Raw genomic sequence first — 23,542 nt, 5'->3', positions numbered from 1 at the left:
TAGAAGATAGTCCATAGGAAAGTGAAATTTCACATCTACAAACTGACAGGAGTTGACCAAATACGAAGAACACCTCAACTAGGGGTTAAAAATCTAAAGGCATTGTTTTGTATATTTGAAAACTGCTAAAAGAATAGCTAGATATTCTCACTACAAAACACATATTGATGAGGTGTCATATATATATTAATTAACTTGATCAAATCTTTCTAAAATGATTACATATATTAAAAATTCATATTGTTCCCCAAAATATACATAATTATTTGTCAAAAAATGAATATTTTTAAAAAACATTAAAAATAAGGCACTTAATATCATTTTGGCCAGGGCAAAGTGAATCAAAACAATATCTTTGGTTGATTTTTTTTAACCCCTTGCTTATTGTTTGCATTCACTGAATTATTCCAGATTGTTTTCGTTCTCATTCTTATGGTCAAATTCAATAAAGAATTCTAATTTTCTTATAATTTGAAAATTATTTTCTTCATTTTCCTTTCTTAATTACCAATTCATATTTTCAGTTTGATTAGCTTCATATAATCTTAATTTGACATATTAGAATTTCTTTATCTCTAGCATCACAAAGTTTTCTAACGTGCTTCCAGATGTTAGTGGTAGGTAAAATGGTAACACAAAATAAAATTTGTATTCCACTGCACTGAACCAAATCAGATTTTATATATATATAAACAAGGGTTAATGCAGCTATCAAAGCATTCCATAGTTTTAAAAGATAGGTGTGGAAAGATGGTCCTTTGAGATTCCATTACAGAAAAGTATCAATGCATACAAACATCTAATTAAGGGAGTTCTCAATTTTTATTGGTAATCAATAATATTAACAAAGTTTTAGTAATGGTTCTAAAAAAGGAGGATTTGTGATTATATATATCACAAAATATATATAGCTAAGGATAATGTGCTATGATTATGCCAGAAAATGTATTATATTAAAATGCCCCACTGCATAGATATACATCTGCATTTTTAAAACAGGCATGCAGAAATGTTGAAAAACAGAAAAGGGAAAAAAAGAAATCCTTCTTTTTGCAATCAGTAACAGAATAAATGGATACGTTGCAACAATTGAGATAGTTTAGGTCATGAATGATACCAAGAGATGAAGTAGATGAATGTTAAACTTCTCATTTTATGAATTTTGTTGGCAAAATTTGATAAATATATATTATAGGTATATTGAAAATTATATACTATAGGTACCTTCTTGTTGATTACTTGGTGTCATTTATAAAACCTTTTCAGTGTAATAGTTAAAAATACACTTCTCAGAGGAGGACATACAATCAATCAACAAGTACATGAAAAAATGCTCACCATCTCTAGCAGTCAGAGAAATGCAAATCAAAACCACCCTAAGATACCATCTCACTCCAGTAAGATTGGCAGCCATTATGAAGTCAAACAACAACAAGTGCTGGAGAGGATGTGGGGAAAAGGGTACTCTTGTACATTGGTGGTGGGACTGCAAACTGGTGCGGCCAATCTGGAAAGCAGTATGGAGATTCCTGGGAAAGCTGGGAATGGAACCACCATTTGACCCAGCTATTGCCCTTCTTGGACTTTTCCCTGAAGACCTTAAAAGAGCGTACTACAGGGATACTGCTACATCGATGTTCATAGCAGCACAATTCACAATTGCTAGACTGTGGAACCAACCCAGATGCCCTTCAATAGATGAATGGATAAAAAAAATGTGGCATTTATACACCATGGAGTATTACGCAGCACTAAAAAATGACAAAATCATAGAATTTGCAGGGAAATCGATGGCACTAGAGCAGATTATGCTTAGTGAAGCTAGCCAATCCCTAAAAAACAAATACCAAATGTCTTCTTTGATATAATGAGAGCAACTAATAACAGAGCAGGGAGGAAGAGCAGGAAGAAAAGATTAACATTAAACAGATACATGAGGTGGGATGGAAAGGGAGAGAAAAGGGAAATTGCATGGTAATGGAGGGAGACCCTCATTGTTATACAAAATTACATATAAGAGGTTGTGAGGGGAATGGTAAAATAAACAAGGAGAGATATGAATTACAGTGGATGGGGTAGAGAGAGAAGATGGGAGGGGAGGGAGGGGGGATGGTAGAGGATAGGAAAGGTAGCAGAATACAACAGTTACTAATAGGGCATTATGTAAAAATGTGGATGTGTAACCGATGTGATTCTGCAAGCTGTATTTGGGGTAAAATTGGGAGTTCATAACCAACTTGAATCTAATGTATGAAATATGATATGTCAAGAGCTTTATAATGTTTTGAACAACCAATAAAAAAAATTAAAAAAAAAATATGATATTTCAGTAGATACAATATATACTGATTAAATCATGGTAATTAAAAAAAATACTAACGCTGAAAACATTCTCTATAATAGTAAACAACGTGAATAGACTGTAGTATATTTTTAGCAACATTTGCTCAATGATGAGCATAGGGACTACATAATATAGAAACCTGTTCTCAAGACTTGGTCTCTTGTGAATTATTAGTTTTCTACTCTGTTATGAATGTGAGATTTTAAATATCTCATTGATGCTATAAGTTCATATGCACACATCCATGCATGTCTTATACACTATGAATCTAGGACCTCTAAAATTTTAATTACTGTGTGATTTTATAAATACCATGCAAACATAAGGAAAAATAAAAATGAGATGGTGACAACTGGAATTGAAACTATCACTATTCTTATTCTACCCTTAGGTATTACAGATTATTACAACTGGTAGTAGAATACTACATACCATTTTTAAAAACATTACATGCATGTTGCAGTATCTACACAAGAAAAAGAATTAAGATCCTGACTTAATTCCTAGAAGTCCCCTTCTACTCTGTTCTACACTACCTTAAATAACATTATCTAATCAAACATTTTAAAATGTGTTTCATCACTTTAAATTATTACAGGGGTATTCAAAATCAATAAAAAATGTTATAGAAAAAGAAATATATTTTTAAAGCTTAAGTGGATACACATTTAACACCTAAAAAGGATATTTACCCTCTATTTTATAATTAGTTTTGGGTGAATTGAATTCATGAGGGTGTATTCACTTATCCAACAAATATTTATAAATCGAATTCTAAAACAAACACTATTATAGGCACTAAGAGATCATCAGTGAACAAAACAGATGAAATTCCTGTTTTTTAGACCTTATATATGATAATGCAAATATTCTAGCATGTCTTTATTTATGTTTACAATCTACTGAATAATTAGTTTAACTCTGCCTCTTCTGGGATGTAAATATACATGTTTAAATAAAGTCACATCTAGATTTCTATTCTAACCCTTATATTTATTACTTGAAAATTTATTTTTATCTTTAATATTAAAAGGAGTTTCCTTGAAAATGCTGAATTTAATTCTTTAATGACCACTACAGAAATTTAGCTACTTGGACTGGGGATGTAGCTCAAGCGGTAATGTGCTCGCCTGGAATGCGTGGGGCACTGGGTTAGAGCCTCAGCACAACATAAAATCAAATAAAGATGTTGTGTCCACCAAAAACTGAAAAATAAATATTAAAAACTCTCTCTCTCTCTTCTCTCTCTCTTGAAAAAAAAGAAAGAAATTTATCTACTACATATGGGTATGAACAGTCATTGCTTAGTTTTATGGAAGCATTATAAATTTAACGCAGACATCCAAGGAAAATATGTCTACACACGTAACTTTTCTTGACTCTAATTTTTCTCTCAAAATGATAAGTTTAGATGTCTTTCCCTTTCCTGCCCTCACAAACCATTCTTACTATAGACTATGGTTAGTTTGAATGAAAATAAATAAATGAAAATAAATAAACAGAATTTAAAAAGTTCTACAAGTTCCAATAGAGCCTTTATTATTTCAGTGATGCCTCTTTTTAACAATACATAGTGATTGAGTAGGTAATAATTGTACTCAGAAGGACAGAATATAGACAACCAGAGAAAGCAAAAGGATAAATAACATAAACACCTTAAAAATTTAAAGATAAACAAAGATGGAAGCCATTTTATAATCTCTAATAAATTAGTTTAAAATGTAATTAGGCAAAGAATGTAAACCTCATGTATACAATTCTAGCATGTTCAATCCACAAAAGCGATGTTTAAATGATTTGCCTTTATTGTTGCTATTCTTGTTATGTTTTGTTTTTTGAGGCAGAGTTCTTAGATTGATGCATAGTCAGTCTTGAACTCCTGGGCTCAAGCAATACTCCTGCCTCAGCTTTCCAAGTAGCTGAGACAACAGCCGCATGTCAAGACACCTGACAATTCAAATAGTTTTTCAGAAGAATCCCAAGGCATGATTTCCTTCAAGTTCTTGTTACATTTTCATTAATTATAGTGCTGATTTCATTGTGGCATATTTAAATTAATTCCATGTCAATAGCTGGTTCATAGACTACAAAAACTAATTATTAAAATAGTACAAATATAAGTATTACATTAAAATAAGTCAGCTAGGGGCTGTGGCTGTGGCTCAGTGGTAGAGTGTTCGCCTGTCATGCATCATGCATGAGGCACTGGGTTCTATCTTCAGCACCACATTAAAAAATAAAATAAAAGTATTGTGTCCATCTACAACTAATATATATATATATATATATATATATATATATATATATATATATATATGCAGTCCATTATCCTAACTCCTCTTGGCTCTCACCATTCTAATTAATTTAATGCCTCATGAAGTAAATATATACACCATTCAACATCCCTAATATTTCATGTCACTTCTGTATTGGTGTTCTCATGCACAAGCAAAACTTCTTTCACATCCTGGATAAACAATAAGATAATACTCACAATGAAAGGAAGGAAACTAGACCATTGCAAAAAAGATAACAACATTGGGAGAAAGACAAACTGGAACAATTGATGAATGCAAATCTTTCCAAGGGATTGGTCACAGCAAGCAGAATGGGGGAAGATGCATTTGTTGACCTATCTGACATGACTCCTTCCCATATACTTTGAATATTGAAATATCCAAATGAAAGATTCACTAATGTACTAAAATTATATACATAGTATTTTCACTAAATGTCATTACACAAAGGATTTATTTATTGTACTCCTTTCAAGATGTATCTAATCTTCCCATCTGTGTCTGAACTTATCTGAGAAGTGGATTCCATCATTGCTGCTTTCTTCTCTAAAATATTTACTGTTGAGTCATTCTAACACTTCACAACAGTTAGTTCAGCGTTCTCTACCAGAGCTTCAAAATCAGTGAATAAACAATGCTCAGACAGCACTTATAATAATTTAGAAAGATTGCTCTTCATGGCAAAAATAAAATGCTCTGCCATCATCATATATTCCTCTGCAATATTGAGGCAAATTTAATCATGATTATTTCAATATCTAATAATTATTTTAATGCTGTTGGTAATTAAGTACCAGATCATCATAACACATAAATCCTAAATTCAACTAAGTTCAAAGGATAATTTCCATTTTTTTATGATTTTAATTGCTCTAAATGATTCAGGTCGGTTATTTCACTTAATCCTTATTAACAACTATGCTATATACATAAATATCTTCAGGCATTAATTTATATCTTAAGCATATAAACAGTGTATAAAACTATGAACAAGTCATTAATCTCATACTTCATATATCCTCTAGATGATCATGCTTTAAGAAAGTAAAAGTTGCCTAGCTACATGATCCCCATGTGTAAAGATAAAGAGATTGTAAAAGAAAAGAGATGGAGCAGAAAGAAATGGACTTGGCATCTATTATGTGGAGTAAAAAGATTGAGGTAATAGGGCATCATAAATACCAAAGACATCGAGGGGTACAGAGAGGTGCTATTTAATAATGTAACATTTAGGCATGACCATTTTGGTTATTTCTTAACAAAATATAGTTTCTAGGAATATATAGTCTTAGAATAAATTTGTGATATCACTGGGTATTTGTTGAATAGTCTATTTTGAGTTTTAGATATGTAAGGGTAAGTGATAAATTTTATTAATTGTTGTTCCCATGATTTATTTAAAAAGTACAGGTCTAAGCAGAAAAAAAATAAGTGATATTATGTTTGTCATATTAATATTTAAATTAACTATGAGTAAAAATTAATAGGTATTCTAATATTGTAGGTATGTTGATACACACCTGTAATCCCAGCAACTAGGGAGGTTGAGGCAAAAGTATCACAGGTTCAAAGCCAGCCTCAGCAACTTAACAAGGCCCTAAACAACTTAGTGAGACCCTGTCTCAAAATTAAAAAAAAAAAATAAGGCCTGGGAATGTAGTTCTCTGGTAAAGAGCTGCTGGGTTCAATCTCCAAGATCAAAAAAGTTTTTTGTTTTTTTTTTTTAAAACTTGTTATTGATTGCTAAGTTCCCTATGCTTATATACTAAATACAATATTGGCTCAAAGTATTATATCAGACAATTCTGCTACTTACATGCATATACCAGCATGATTTAATATACAATTTTGTTTTTCTCAGTTGCTAATTTATCAAAATCATGATGCAATAAAATCAATAATTAAAAGAAAATGATGTACACCAGCAGAATCTTGGAAATGGTGTTTCACATATACTTTAATGCTATTTCTGTGATTTTGGTTTCATTTCACTTGAAAACCAAAAACAAACTAGATAACCAGATAAAATAACATTAATTAATAAATGAATACAAAAAAATTGAACTGTATGTAAAAGGTACATACATACTGATCACATTTGAAACTTATGATACATTTAAGGAAGAAAAACAATGATTCAGAATCATATTTAATAATGGAATCAGAACTTATAAGTTAAACACTACTTCTTGATTTCTTCATTTATGCAATAAGTTCATATACAGGGTTAAGACTGGTTTTCACAAAGATATAAGGTCTGTAACAGATACCAGTCAAATGCATTTACAAGTTGCTCACACAAAGACAAAGTTTTTTTTTTATATTTTTCCTTTATCATTCCTTTATTATAAAGGAAAAATACTTAAGAAAATATTTTGTTGATTGAGCAATATTTTTCAAATCTATAATAAGTTATTATTTTAGTTTTGTCTTAATGGATTTTAATTTCATATACAAATGCAATACTAACCATTCAAACATCAATTTGGGTATTCAAAAACACCTTGACAAATTTGAGAAATTCTAATTTTAGAAGTCTATTGGGTACTTCTTGAATATTATTAATATATTTGAAAGTGTACAAATACCAACAGTAAAATATAAACATTTTTCAACGGAACTCTCTTTACCACATGTAAAATCCTACAAAGTACTTGAAGATTCCTCTCTTCAAAAAATAGAAATTTGAGTTTAAAATTACTCCACCTATTTCTGAATTGAATAATTACATAGATCCATATTTTGTACTAAAATTATCCACTCTTAAAGCAAATTAATTATTTTAAGTACATATCAAAAATTAGTAAACCATTATATTTAATTTAGTAGTATATGTGCACTGTGCTAAATATATAAGTACTTAGGAAATGTTTCCTGCAGATTTTGGTCTCCAATTCTTTTGTTTTGAACTCTTCCCACCCCTACCTTCCAGATTGTATCAGTACAGAGACAAGCAAAGATTTCAAGAAACAAAAGAAATTGTTTACTAAAACTCAAAGGGTTCATTACTTCATGAATTCTCTTTTATTCAATGATCTCAATTTTCCTAGGAGTATATTTTATGTAATACCTTTACTTGCAGTTATTTTCATTACAAATCATGTTAAGCTGTCCTTGGGAAAACAGTTTCCTATCACTAAACAAAATTTTGAATTAATTATGTGGTCCTGCACCTTTTGAAAATATTTATAGGTTCCTCTTATTTAAAATTTTTATTTTCTTTTTTCATGTTTACCACTTTGGATAACCATAAACCATGTGGTATTATTAATTCCTCTTATAAAATAATTAAAAGTGATTCCTTTTACAGTTAAGTTTCATTCCTTATACTCTATGGTTTCTCACCACAAGTAAAAAGGACACTTCCCTGTATGAGGTAATATTCTATCAAACTAAAAGAAGAGTTATATGCTACTATTTCTTTTTTTCTTTATAAAAGAAGCAATATATTAACCTCAAATTGTCCTTAGGTAGTGTCAAATGAGAAATCAAGAACATACAAGTTCTTCCTCTACAGAGCTGGATATTTGGACAAATAAACAATAGCCAAACCATAATTATGGAATATATATGATATGCTTTGCTTTCATGTTTAAAATAATAATCTTAATAATCTTTATTTTTCACTGTGAATGTATGTCCTGGGCATGCACAAACATATCACTTTAAGGAAAATTGGCAATTGAAAAGACATATTTTTAAAAATAATTGAAATGCAAGTGGTGTGGTAAGGGTTACTCTCATATTAAGTTGGTTACATAATGTAGTGTTTTTACTGTATTCAACATAAAAGTTTGAAAAAATATTGAAATATAATCTTCTCAAAATTCGATTTCACATTGACTTTGGAAAAAAAAAGAATTACAAGAAAGAATGAAATTAACATTCTTTTTAGTAGGTAGTAGATGCTCAAATTATTTGTGATACTTTATCTCTCAAAATTTTTGGTATGTAGAAATGCAACATGCACTGTAATCCTATCAATTTCAAATATATATGAAATAGATGAAAATTGCTGTTTTCTCATTCTTGTTAAATTATTATCTCTATATAGTGATAAAACATACTATCCTGTATTTTCATATTATTACAAGAAATATTAGAAATAATAAAAATTTGGTTCTACTTTCCTTTTCAGGAATATTCCACTTCTTAATGGAAATCAGAATAAGCTATCACAATGAGAAATATTTTACTCTTGCTATAACTTGCACTCATGAAAATTTTAATCATTTGTGGTATTATTAATTCCTCTTATAAACTGACAACCTTGGAAAATAAAGTTCTGTGCTATTCATGATAAAAAATAAATTCCATAGTGCAGGTATTAATAGTATAGATAACATAAGAGCAAAAGTTTAGAAGCAAAGGTGACAGTCTAATTTCCACAATATAGTCCCATTCAGTCCAATGTAGTAGCCCTCACTATATGTAAATGTGGAAATAAAAAATTAACTTAAAAATTCAATTATTTTATTGCAGTAGACACATTTCAAAATGTAATAATGGAAGTATAACTAGTATGGCTAAGGGCTATGGCACTGCAGGTGCATTTAAACATTTACATCATTACAGAATATTCCATTGGACAGTGCTGATCTAGATCAAGAAGTATAAGAAGTCAATAATCTTGAGCTGTGTGTGCATTTGGGACAGTGAAATGATGTCTGGTGTACTCAATTCATATGCAGGAGACAAAAAAGCATAAAATGAGATGGTACAGTGAGATTTATTATTAAACCCTTTATGGATGAGATTTTAAATCTTGAAATAATAGGTAATGTTTTTAAGAAATTGTTAACTTGTTAGTTCAATGAAAATGAACAGAATTCCTCTTCATTTTAAATTGAAATTGCATTACTTGACATTCTCTAAGAGAAAGTTAATGCACCATTTTATACATATGAGTAAATAGTTTCTTAAAATAGAATTATTTTCATAAAAATAATATGTTCCCAGTAAAACCTATGAGATGCTATATAAATAAATGTACCATATCTTAGATGTTAACATTACAAAAAGCAACATACCAATACAACTAGCCACCAGATAATTTCAAGTATATTGGGTAGGGCTAATAGATATGTGTGTACTCACCATGTTCTTCTCATTTACCATCATAATCCTTACATGGATAGTATGAAAAATATGATGCATCATAGAAAATATTAATTCTTTTAAAACGTCAGACAGGAAAGTAAAGGAAATAGTGAAAATATTGTAACAGACGACTATTAGTATAATTTTACCACCATCTTGCTCTATGTAATATCAAAAACACATGCATACTCCAAATAAGTAGCTATGATGCAGAACCTTGCAATGGAAGACATTTTTATTGATGTATTCAAGTATGACTTCACGTTCATCCTTTTATTTGTCCCCAGGTCCTTATTGCCTCTTCCCTCTCTGAATATACAGCCACAGCACTGATATATATTGACTGCTACAGTTTACAAATTTCTTCATATTTCTGTTTTTTTTTTTTCAGATTTAGCCTTGATCTCCAAATTCTCCATGGTGCTGCATACAGTCTTAATGAATGCTGATAATTTGTTATTTTTATTTTATCATATGTGTGTGTGTGTGTGTTTTCTAAGGAAATAATAGTTAATGAAGAAAAAGACTCTGAGAGTTTAAATAACTTAGAAAAACTAATTAAGCCATTAAGCACTGAAATGGAAGTGGAATCCTTCAGTTTTCCCTCTCCACACTTATATCCTTAAAAAATAATATTAGAAAAAGTAACAGAGGGATTCATTCTTATATTTTATTTTACTTTTTCCATTCCTATGTTTTATGAATCAACTATTTTCTATTTAATTTTCTATTATTATTTGAAGAAAATATGAGCAAATAGAGGTAATGACTGAAAGATCTAATATTATAACATTTACTAATATTTGAGCTTTTTATTATGGTAATTTCTAGACTTTATTATCTCATTACACATAAGATGGTGATTCTTAAATTTTTATTTTTAGTTGTAGATGGACACAACACCTTTATTTTGTTTATTTAGTTTTTTTTTTTTTTTATGTTGTGCTGGGGATTGAACCCAGTGCTATGCTAGGCAACCTCTACCACTGAGCCACAACCCTAGTGCATAAAATGGTAAAATTATATAGATATTTTGTACATTACAAATTGATTTTTTTTGCTTTTTCCATATCCACTATATAATTTTGCTACAAGTGTTTTTAATTTACAGTTACTTTCCCATATGCCACATCAGCATATCAAAGTATCCTGTCTTTTATGGAGCATCATTTTTCTCAATATTACTTTCATTTTAGTTGTTTAGTCCACAGGCTACAACAAGGGAGAGAAAATAGGGCTTTTATTTCTGCATTGTATATCACATTGAGGAGAAAATGTAAAATGTTTATATTATTATCAGATACATAAAAACATAGTTGATAGCTAAATCTACCATGGTCACAAAAGATGCCATTTCATGGAAGCATTATTTCAATATATTTTGGGTTTGATAATTTAGTTTTTAAAATAAGTGAAAATGTCTCCTTACAGAATGAAATGCAGAACTCCATAGAGATCCATTTTTGCAACTGTCTTGATGAATATTGATGACTTCTGAGAAATCATTCATTTAAAGATTCACATATATTGTTGCAGAATCATTCATTTAAAACTATTACTAAAAGTCTTTTTAACTTTTTAAATTTTTAGTTGTAGATAAACACAATATCTTTTGTTTATTTATTTGTTTGTTTGTTTATTTATTTATTTATTTTTATGTGGTGCTGAGTTTTGAACCCAGTGCCTTAAGTGTGATAAGTAAGTACTCTACCACTGAGCCATAACCCCAGACCTACAAAAGGTATTTGACATGGAAACTAAGACAATCTTTATTTCCAGTACTCTCAAAATTTGTCACAAGATATTGTTATACATAAATATAAACCACTCTGCAAAAGTGAATTTATTTTATTAACAGTGTAGAATGGATTATGGAGCAAGATTTCCTAATTTTTAATCCAAAATGTACCAGTTATTAGTTAGGTGATTTTATGTAAGCTGTTCAAATTTCTTGTGACTGTTTAAAATGTGGATATTAATAGCTTCTACCTCATATTGTTACTATGAAAACTAGGTGAATTAATATATGTAAAGCTCATAGAATAGTTCCTGGAACATATATACATGTTATAACTTGTGCTGCAATTATTAAACTGAAATATAAAATAAATAAAATGTTTGTATATCTCTACTCACAAAAATATTTCTAATCCCATGGTAAAAATTATTAGACTTGAATTATTACTATTTCGAATTATACATTATTATTATTTTGAATTATGCATTTAGAAAGTTGTGATTTGCTGGGCATGGTGTACTGAGGCAGGAGGATCATGAGTTCAAAGCCAGCCTCAACAATTTAGCGAGACCCTAAGAAACTTAGGGAGACCTTGTCTCTAAATAAAAGAAAAGTGGGTTTGTGATGTGGCTCAATGTTTAAGCACCCCAGGGTTCAATGCCTGGTACCAGAAAAAAAAAAAAAAACAGACTTGGGCAAAGTAATTTAATCATTCTATGACTCACCAACCTCCCTGAAGGTGAGTAGGTTTGGGGCTCATTTTTTCTTTTCTTTCTGGTTTCAGCATTCCATGATTGAAATAAACTTCAATCATAAATCTGTAATCATTAGGGTAACTGATCTTAATTATGATTAATGCTACAGTTGTAAAAGTTTTTGCATCAAAATTCTCTTTGTAAAGCCAGACTATCTGATTCTCAATTGCATATTTCATATAATTTTAATTGATTTTAAATTATGTTTGTAATTTTTAAAGACCATGTGTTTTGTTTTTGGAAAACAGTGATATTAAAGTTTTTTTCAATTTAGCAACAAATAATTTTCTCATATAATTTAAAATGAAAACCTTTGTTTAAAAAGGGTACTTTAAAAAGGTATAGGAGATTAGCAGAATAGCTAAAGGGGAATGAAAGGATGAGAGAGGTGATGGGAAAAGGAAAGACAGTGGAATAAATGTAACACAAATTTCCTACATAAATATATGAATATATCACAGTGAGTCTCACTATCATGTACATCCACAAGAAATTAATTAAAAAAGAAAACTCTGGGTAAATGGCAGTAAGATCAATAGAGTAGGGAAAGTAGAGTAGGGGAGTAAGAACAGTAGAGGAGGGGAAGGAAAGATACTAGGTACTGAAATAGAACAAGATATATTCCATGCTTTTGTAATGGGCATAATGCATCCTATTGTCATGTATAAAAAAGAGTAATTTAATGATTACTTTCCAACTGCAATGTATTTTTGACAATATTTTCCTAACAAACTTTCCATTTAAAACTTTATAACTTTTGATAACATTTTCAAAAAGTATATATCCCACTGACATTTTCATTCAGATATTATTATTTTTTATTTCCAAATGCTTATGTTGACCAACATGTTATTTTGATGCAATAGGAAACATTGACTCATTGGAAGGTTTTATTTGATAATTACATGTTTAAAAAACAAGTTAGGGAAAATAAGGAGTTTTAATAGCATGATTCTAAAACTTCTCAATTCTGTGTCATCCATCACTGTGTTGAAAATATTAAAGCAAATGAATCTCACAAAATAAGTGATTTTTGAAGTAGTATTGGCAACTAAAATATGTAAGTTATGTCTTCAATATTTTGTACTGAAAATAAAAAAAATTAACTTCTCTAAAGTTGATCACTTTAAAATTAAAAAATAACACTACAACATTGCACCTTTAAAATTTTTCACTAATTTCATCTGCTAATTTTCAAGAGGAACTGTTAAAGTGAGTCAGATTTGACATAAGCAATGTTTCTTAACCTCTTTCTAAAATTTCAGAATAAAAGTTTTTTAAAACAACCATGGCCAAATATATTATCTATCCAACCAGTATTTTTTGATTATTTTTTTTTTAGTTATAGAGGGACACAATACCTTTATTTTATTTTATTTTATGTGGTGCCAGGGTTTGAACCCAGTGCCTCATGCATGCTAAGAAGATCTCTATCACTGAGCCACAACCCAGGCCCCAGGCAAACAGTGTTTTTATATATTATGTTTTAAAAAATATTTTTAGATTTAAATAGACACAATACCTTTATTTATTTATTTATTTATCTATTTATCTAGTTATTTATTTATTTATTTATGTGTAGTGCTGAGGATTGAACCCAATACCTGACATTAGCTAGACATGTGCTCTACCACTGAGCTACAACCCCACCCAGGATTACTTTTACATTTTTAAAGTATTGAAAAATAAATAAAACTATTTTGGAAAACATTATATGCAATAACCAAAACAAAACAACCACAAAAATTAAAAACAATTATCGCTCTTTGTTACCTATTGAAATTTATAGGTTCTAAACTCTGAGGTGTACCATTTGAGGTCCTAATTATCTGCTTCCAACAAACACCTTTCTCTTAAATTCATTACATATGACCTCTCCTCTTCAGTCAAGCCAGCACCTATTCTCTAGCCATTACTTTTTCCACATCTTCTTTGGTCATCCAAGGTAATCATCTGCTTCAGAGCAATTCAGAATTGATTTCCTCTAAAAGACTTTCAGAGATTAATATCACATGGAATTATTGGAATAAACCTAAGAGTAAAGGTAATGTTAAATATAAATCTATAAGGGACTATAGTTAAAATAAGACATTTAAGGTGAAGGCAGTCAGCAAAGATTTGGAGAAAATTGTTTTTTCTAATTTAAATTTGGAAACAGAATCTCTTTAATAGTTACTATGCATCATGTGCATTCATATAGAACATCCTCTTACTCATCTATTCTTTCTTTCCCCCCCCCCATGAAAAAAGTGCACAGAACATCATTTTGATCTGAATGAACTTAATTTCTTTGTGTACAAAAATTACCTTGTTTTTATTTGGCTTTGCTATATTAACAATAAACCAGTACTAAGAAGACAAGGACTGTTCCTTCTAATTTTTTTTTGTAATTCCCCTTGATTATCTGTAGTTCTCTTTCAAGTGAACATGCTATAAATGTCAAGTCTGTAAAATGCTGTGTGCATATTTGGTAGCAATAAAGAAAAAAAAAAACTGAAATCAAGGTGCCAAAAATTGAGCTACAAACTCTTTCAATAATGGCAGTTTGTGGGGCTGGATTTGTGGCTTAGTGGTAGAGCACTTGCCTAGCATGTGTGAGGCACTGGGTTTCATTCTCAGCATGGCATATAAATAAATGAACAAAATAAAGGTCCATCAACATCTTAAAAAACTAATGGCAGTTGTAAATTTGAACCATTTCTAATTATAGTAAAATGGGATGAATTATGCTCCAACTACTTGTAGGGGTCTTGAGTAATTTGAGGAGGACATGACCCACTAGGGTAAACTGGGAGGAACAGAGGACTAGTAAGAGAGTTATGGAAGAAAGAATGAGAGTACTGAGAAGAGGGAAGGAATGACTGAGAGGTAAAGAATGATTCTGAGCATTTGGGAGGGACTAAGAGAAAGAATAAATTTTTATATAATATAGACAGGTCAAGGAGTGATAGAAATTTCAGTGGGAGTATTTCAGGTAACAAAGATGGAAAACTTAAGGATTGTGTAGAGACTTTAAAGAATTATAAAACTCAAAACCAAAGGAGGTATTTGGGGAAACTAATGGAAATGAGCATGACTTCAGTGAATGAAGACCTGAGGACTGAAAGGAGAGGGTGGGGAGATTTGTTGGATATGGCAGGTTCTGGGCACCAGAAATGTGGATTTGAATGATGGGATTAAGAGGCAAGTAATGGAGAGAATAATGAAAAAAAAAAGACATATAAAATAAAGATGGTTACTTAAATCTTTTCTTTCTTAAATAAAATTAGAAATGCCTGAGAAATTTAATGTTGAATAAATCTATTAAAATGTTTCTTCTTTCAGCAATGCCAGGGTCAGAGAAATATCCTTTTTTTTCTAGCTCCATGGATAGAAGAAACTCAGAATAGTTATTTGTGACAATATATTATTCAAAAATACATTGTATCATATCAGGGATATTGGAACAAGGTTATGGGGGTGCACTTGGCACAATAATCACAAATGTACATGATTGGGGGGAAAATTAAAATCTCCATGGAGCTGAACACGGTGTCGCATGCCTATAATCCCAGCAGCTCAGGAGGCTGAGGCAGGAGGTTCATGAGTTCAAAGCCATTCTCAGCAAAAGCAAGGTGCTAAGCAACTCAGTGAGACCCTGTCTCTAAACAAAATACAAAATAGGGCTGGAGATGTGGCTCAGTGGTTGAGTGCCTCTGAGTTCAATAACTGGGACCAAAATATTTATAATAATAAATAAAATCTCCTTGAGAGATGTACTGAACATTATTCCCAAAATTTATTAGATACAACAAAATTCTGAATAGCTTTCATTCATTTACATATGAAGATTTAGGGGAGATGTACTAAAACTTATTTAACCAACTCATCCTCCTGTCAGAAAAATAAAGTTCTTATTTTTATTCATTAGAACACCCTCACTTGTTAGTTTGGAATATATTTGTTGAGTACATTTTATAAGTCAAGCATTGGAAATGGGAAGAATGGTCCCTCTACTCTGGGTGTTAATAATCCGCAGAAGTATTTTTTCCCAAAATAAGCATTTTCCTGATTTATCAATACATGAATAACTAATGATTCTAATCATATCTCAGCACGACCCAGAAAGACTTTGTATATTCCTTGTTTACAATTAGTAGGATTCTGGTGTTGTCTTTTCTCATAATTAATTCTTTAGGAATTGACAATTCATTTATGATACATGTAGTCATTCAGGCCAAAGGAGCATTATCATAATTTGTGGGATTTCTGTTGTTGTTTTGCATCTCCACACATTATATCAACCAGCATAATGGAATAAAGACTTCCCTTTCTTCTAACCCAGTCTCACTCACTATTAACATTTTAACCTTGAAGTAAATCTTATAACACAAGGAAAAGTTCAACCACAAAAATTGGAGTTCAGATAAAGTTAGTACTCCTGAAAATAACCAGAAGAAAGCATACTTATATGATATTTAACATATATAAAACTCACCTTGAAATATCTGAATTAAAACCCACTTTCGTATAGTCGCCATAGTGCTCTGCAATCAGCTGTGGGTGGAGGATAAAAAGAGGGAGGAGAAAGAAAAAGGTCTTTGCCTCCAGTACAATGTAATCATTTGTAACTTAAATAAAATAGATCCACTGAAAAGAAAGGGCTTCAATAACTCAAATTTTGTACTAGATAGGAGGTTGCATGGTGATTCCTCCAAGGTTACTTTAGTTTCAGGGATGCAATGATTCTGTATTCCCTGATGGATAAGATGAAGTGCCATTAGCAGCAAATTATCCAAGATTCTATGTAAGCACAAAATATTTCATGAATTTAAACTGTAGTGAAATATCTTCTATCCTCACTGGTCTATGAAGGAAAGCTTAAATAAAAATTGTCATTTCTACTAAATGGATTTTATCCTTTGGATAATGATACAAGTTCTAAAAATCTGATACACAGAATTGGGAATTTGCAGTAGTTTTGTGAAGCAGTAAAAAGCATAGATTCAAGGGACTATAAATATAGACTAGTTGGTACTATCTTCCCCTCATTGGCTAATAGTATTTATTTTCTGACTCTGAGGAAAATGGTCATGCTGCCCTTAAATAATAAGCACATATTATGTCACTAAGAGTTATTAATTACCCACTTATCAATTTCAAATTTCTTTAGTTATGAAAATGATCTTAACTATAATGTCTCTTGATATCAATGCACACTATCTCAGAGAGGAATTTCTAATTCTTTAAGGAGGATAGCAAAACATTGTCTCACCCAAGCTTGTCAGCTTCTTCACAAGATTACAAAGTTGAGAGCAGTTGAGGCAAGACCTCTCTGGCATGTGATCTGTGGAATCCTTATTCACAAAAGGATTTTCCTGTGATAGGTCAAACACTTTGAGTTGGATTTCAAGAAACTGCAAATCTAAATTCAACATGCAAATAACATATGACAGAGGTCTATCATTTTATGGTAGGATCCTCCAATTTGCTGTATAACTATGAATAAGAAATTTATAAATTTCTGCACAATTTTAGATCTTGGATAAGGGGAAACAGGGATTATAAAGATTATGTTTTTGTTTTTGGTACCAGGGATTGAACCTGGGACACCTAACCCCTGAACCACTTTATTTTGATACAGGGTCTCACTAATTTGCTTAGGGCCTTCCTAAGTTGTTGAGGCTGGCTTTGGGCTTGTGATCCTCCTGGCTCAGCCTCCCGGGCCATTGGGATTACAATAGTGCACTACTACACCTGGCTAATATTATGTTGTGTTGTGTTTTGTTTTGTTTTAATATTTGTTTTTTAGGTGTAGTTGGACACAATGCCTTTATTTTATTTACTTATTTTTATGTGGTGTTGAGGATCTAATCCAGAGCCTCTTATGTGTTAGGTGAGCTCTCTACTGCTGAGCTACAACCCCAGCCCCAGATTGTGTTTTTAAATATGTTATCATAGACACCATTTTAATTTAAAAAATTCTGCAATACCTTTTAGAGGTAGGGTATGCAGGAAAGGTATTTCTGGAATCTAACAAAGAAGTGTTTTTAATCTTTGAAAAAATCCAGGCTATATTTTTGAATTCTCAATTCCAATTAAGTCATATTTGGTAAAGCATTTAATGAATATTTATATATAAATTATGATAGCTTGCTGCTTGTTTAAATATATGTTGTGTTTTATATTATTAGTGTTTTGCCAAAAAGTATAGATTACAATTTTTAAAAAGACAAGGTGCTGATGTAAATGTTCCTTTTTGGGGAATAGGTGCTTATAGTGTAAATGCCTATAAATTATGCTTTCTAATGTAGGAAATGGAATCCCTATGTCATATATATATATATATATATATATATATATATATGTCAGTTTCATATCAATTACTCCATCAAAAATCTAGATCAGGGGTAACCAATAGAAGTTTCTTCAGTTATAGAAATATTCTGTACCTCTTAATTATTGTTTAGGTTCTTAATGGGAAGTGTAAGATAAACCAAGATTTATTATTTGTTTTTTCATTTCCTAAGAGAGTGCCTTAAGTACTTCACCTACTATGACATTTCATATCAACCTAAAAGCAAGGATCAAAACACTTTGGGGAAATATGGAGCCTTATAATGTGATATGGAAAATTAATCAAATGCCATAAACATAGAATCTTAATGATGTACTAATCCCAGATCCATAACACATAGTTTTGACTATTTTTATTAATGTATGGATATAGATCAATTTGAAGAATTTCTTCATAGTCTGAGCAAATGAGTTTACACAATTACATATGTAATACAAAATACATTAACAGTTTGAATATATGTCAAAGTGGGGGAGATAGGCAGTGTTAGATCTTTGCCTTTAATAATAGTCCTAGAATGTGCTAAACTGATTTCCCTATGTAAACTTCAACTGTGGATTTAAGAAGCTAATGTATGAGTTTAAGTCTGTTGAGGCAATTATAAATTTCAGATATTTAAATTAATGAGTTTGCATTTTTCATTAATGTTTATATTAAAATTATAAAATTAAAAAGTTGTAGCCCTTAGTCAGGCATGGTGGCACATATCTAAAATCTTAGCCACTCAGGAAGCTGAGTCAGGAAGATCACAATTGGAGGCAAGCCTGGGCAACTTAGTGAGATGCTGTCTCAAAATAAAAATTAAAAAAGACAGGGGGTATATCCCAGTGGTAGAGCACCCTTGGAGCTAATCCCCAAACAAAATTAAAAATAAAGGAATTTTTCAGCCCACTACATTTAATATTGTGTGAACCTGTCAGAAGTGGCACTTTCTTACTTAGGGGCTCTTCTTTTCTTGGTAATTCTTCCTCCTGCAATGATATATGAGAGAAAACTAGTTGTGTATACGTAAATTCTGGAATTTCTGACCCTTAATAAAAAATCTCTACATGCTTTGTCATTCAATAGAATGTTGGGAAGTGAATTAAAATACTATTTTCTGATATTTCTCTTTCATGCACAATAATATTTTTATTATTAAGGACATAAATGACAAACGTCTGAGAATTGAATAATTTTTACCCATATAAATATGTTTGGTTCTTGATAAGCAAACAGGCCAATGTGACTAATTCAGTCCAAACTAGATGCTGAATATATACCTATGAGAATACTTTAATCAGTAATTGACTCAAAGGGGCATATTTAGAATATGTATATTTTAACACCCGTTGGTCTGAAATTCAATATGTATTTGCACAACACTTGTCCTGAATACCAGCCAAATTATAACTAACTATAGTTGACTTCCTCTCAGAAAATAGATTTCTTCTTGATAAGTCCTGTTACAATAAATCTGGGATGGTCAATATTTATGCTTTAGTTTCTTTAGTTTTAACCCTGCTAGCTGGTTGACTTACTAGAAATTAATATGCCTGTAAAATGAAGCAAAATTACTTGTTTAAGAACATTTATTGGTGTAACACTGGATATTGGATAGAATACCAAACCTCAGGTATGACATTATTACAATGAATTACCTGTCAAGAGTGTGTCTAATAGTTATTGTAGTATGTGTGAATTATAGCAAGGGATGATGCAAATTTTCAGTGTATGAAAAAAAGACTATAGTAATATTAAAAGATATTTGAAAGTTTAACTCAAATAATATGTTACATTTGTAAGTTACATTCTTTTATTTGGTTAAATTTTTTTCACCGTGTCAAATAATGAAATTACTCAATTTCTGTTCATAAGACTCTGAGAATTTACTAAAGATTATTTGTGTTAAAATATATAAAGCAATTTTAAAATAATTAATCATAAGAATTTCTGTGTGTAAGAAAACGTACTAGTAATGATTTTTAAGGTTAAGAAAGTCAAACCAACTGCAAAATCAAGAGGTTGAAAAATCTGACTTAAGAATTTGCTAATAGTACAAATAAAGTCAGAAAATGATTACTGAGGAGAGAGGAAACTAACATATCTGCTAAAGGAAACATACTGCTCTTCAATAGACAATCATCTTCTCTATAGACAATCATCCTCGTTGGTTGATTCAAGCTTATGAAATTAATTTATCAAATTAAGTTGCTGTCTGACTTAGTTATTAATTCTCTGCACCCTTTACATCAATAAGGGTTGTGGAGACATTTCTGATATTATTTAAACTATTTGAACTTTGTTCAGTTCAGAGTATTTATCTTATTGCCTCTCCTTAGAATGCATAGTTGTATAAGAGGACACCTTTGGTGTTACTAATAGTATAATATATTCACTTCTATTCAGGTTTTACAACACCCATTGGAGTAATATTGTGTATTATCTGCTCTTGGACATGATTAATGGCATGATAGCCTGGATACAGTTGAGAGAAAACTACTAAGTATAAAAACATTGGCCTCTAACAATAGTTAGTTCCTTTCCTGTAATTATAACTCAGCAGTAGAATCTTTGCCTAGCATGCAGAGTTGTGGATTCCCTGGTGAGAGAATCCAATGCTACCAGAAAATAAAAATAAAATAGATAAATAAATAAAAGTTTCTGAATATATCATTGTTATTGTTCTTTATTCTGCACTCAGTGTGATCAAGTGTCAAATTCTAAATCGCCTATTCTCTCTCAGTCAGTTCAGGCCTAAGCTTAAACTCAAGTGTATCTTACTTTTGCAGGTTAAATTTGCATAGAGAAATAAACTTTTTCAGTGAGACTGAAATTCCCCATAATCTGGGTGAATTGTTATTTGAAAAGTATTAGGAAAAGCAATTCCCAGCTGGATGCTATGGTGCACACCTATAATCTCAGCAATATTCCAAGTTCAAGGCCAGCCTCAGAACTTAGTGAGTCCCTAAACAAGTTAGCCAGAGTCTATATCAAGAAAAAAAATAAAATTAAATAAAAAGGGCAGGGACGGAGCTCAGTGGTAAAGCACCCCAGTCTTCAATCCTCAGTACCAAGATATTCTGACAAATAAGAGGTAACTAAATATTATTATCTTAAGAAAAGTTTCCTTTATAGTTGTAGATTTATGTGGACTATAATTTTTAAACACATGTACTGTGAAGATTATGACAAAACATTTAGAAAATTTAAGACAGCTAAGAGAAATGCCACAGCCACGAAAAGTTTAGAAACATTACACGCCCATTCTCTTTTTTCACAACAACATTCTCTAGTGGAAAACAAACCCTTTAAGTAGTTGTTTTAGCACACACAAGCCATTCCTTCACTTTCGTTTTCTTTTTCTAGCAAGTTTTAATTTCGGTATACCTCAAAACAGAAAACAAATGAGTATTTTCTCCCAATTTTCAAAAATTAGTAAACCCTTAGAATACTCATTATAAGTAGGTAAAAATATTCACCCACACATCATTACAAAGACAGATAATTTATATCAGATTTGAACAGTATCCTTTCTTTTCCAGTCTTATTTTACGGTCCTGTTGTCTCCCAACTTTATAGTTCTTTAAATTATTCACATATTATATACTAAATTATTCAAGGAAAAACTCCTAGGCACTTCACTTACTCAATGTCACTTTCATATAAACAAATCTTATTTTACTTTTCCAAAAGAAAAGTAAAAGAGCGTACTACAGGGATACTGCTACATCGATGTTCATAGCAGCACAATTCACAATTGCTAGACTGTGGAACCAACCCAGATGCCCTTCAATAGATGAATGGATAAAAAAAATGTGGCATTTATACACCATGGAGTATTACGCAGCACTAAAAAATGACAAAATCATAGAATTTGCAGGGAAATGGATGGCACTAGAGCAGATTATGCTAAGTGAAGCTAGCCAATCCCTAAAAAACAATTGCCAAATGTCTTCTTTGATATAATGAGAGCAACTAAGAACAGAGCAGGGAGGAAGAGCAGGAAGAAAAGATTAACATTAAACAGATACATGAGGTGGGATGGAAAGGGAGAGAAAAGGGAAATTGCATGGTAATGGAGGGAGACCCTCATTGTTATACAAAATTACATATAAGAGGTTGTGAGGGGAATGGGAAAATAAACAAGGAGAGATATGAATTACAGTGGATGGGGTAGAGAGAGAAGATGGGAGGGGAGGGAGGGGGGATGGTAGAGGATAGGAAAGGTAGCAGAATACAACAGTTACTAATAGGGCATTATGTAAAAATGTGGATGTGTAACCGATGTGATTCTGCAATCTGTATTTGGGGTAAAATTGGGAGTTCATAACCAACTTGAATCTAATGTATGAAATATGATATGTCAAGAGCTTTATAATGTTTTGAACAACCAATAAAAAAATATATATATATATAAAGAAAAGAAATAAAAAAATATGATAATCAAAAAAAATATATAATATGTGCATCGTGCAATATCAAGATGTTTTAAAGAATGCTAGAGATCTGATGATAAAATAAGATTTTGGTGAGAAAAAGTGTTCTGAGTCTCAAAAATTCAGCTTCTATATGTTTCTTTACCTTGGGGGATGAAGTTCTGCAAAATAACTATGACATTTAAATATGCTGCAATAAGCATTTTTAAACAGAGAAAATAGAAAGAGAAGTGGTGGGAATAAACTTAAGCTTTTGCCGCAGTCTGGCTGGGCACAATCAGGAGCCACTTGTCAAAAGAAACTAACTTTATTTTTAGAACCACACACTACAAACAAAATAGTCTCTCAGGAAAAACCCTCAGAGCCTCAACTGCCACCACCGGCTTTCCCCAAGCCTCTCTCTCCCCCCCAAGCTTCTCTCCACCTCCCACAATCCTCCTGCTCTTGAGGCCGATTGGCTGGGTCATGTGGGCGGAGCCAAAAAAGTCCCCCAATGAGCAGCTCCGTGGTCTGAAAGGGCAGGGAAACAGTCCACTGAGCATCACCGCAGAGG

General features: G+C 31.3%; 1 protein-coding gene across 6 annotated transcripts in view; it reads right to left on the bottom strand.

Moving 5' to 3' along the window:
• The window catches only part of Pcdh11x (protocadherin 11 X-linked), a 718,824-nt gene that overhangs the window by 670,206 nt on the left and 25,076 nt on the right, over positions 1–23,542 (bottom strand). For 5 of the 6 annotated variants that reach the window (XM_058573732.1, XM_058573733.1, XM_058573734.1 and 2 more), the window contains exons 2-3: positions 17,489–17,591; positions 16,712–16,770 (exon numbers count right to left, since the gene is read on the bottom strand). The exons of the other annotated variant lie outside the window; for it this stretch is intronic. In XM_058573732.1, the coding sequence (XP_058429715.1) occupies positions 16,712–16,754 (43 nt within the window). In that variant the 5' untranslated portion in view covers positions 16,755–16,770; positions 17,489–17,591. The remainder of the gene's footprint in view (positions 1–16,711; positions 16,771–17,488; positions 17,592–23,542) is intronic. 6 annotated transcript variants of the gene reach the window in all.

The sequence above is a fragment of the Marmota monax genome, unplaced genomic scaffold (assembly GCF_021218885.2).
Source record: "Marmota monax isolate L192 unplaced genomic scaffold, Marmota_monax_Labrador192_F-V1.1 WCK01_AAM20220418_F8-fsc00067, whole genome shotgun sequence".
Lineage (NCBI taxonomy): Eukaryota > Metazoa > Chordata > Mammalia > Rodentia > Sciuridae > Marmota > Marmota monax.
The sequence above is the reverse complement of the archived record's forward strand: the minus strand, read 5'-3'. Positions and strand labels throughout refer to the sequence as shown.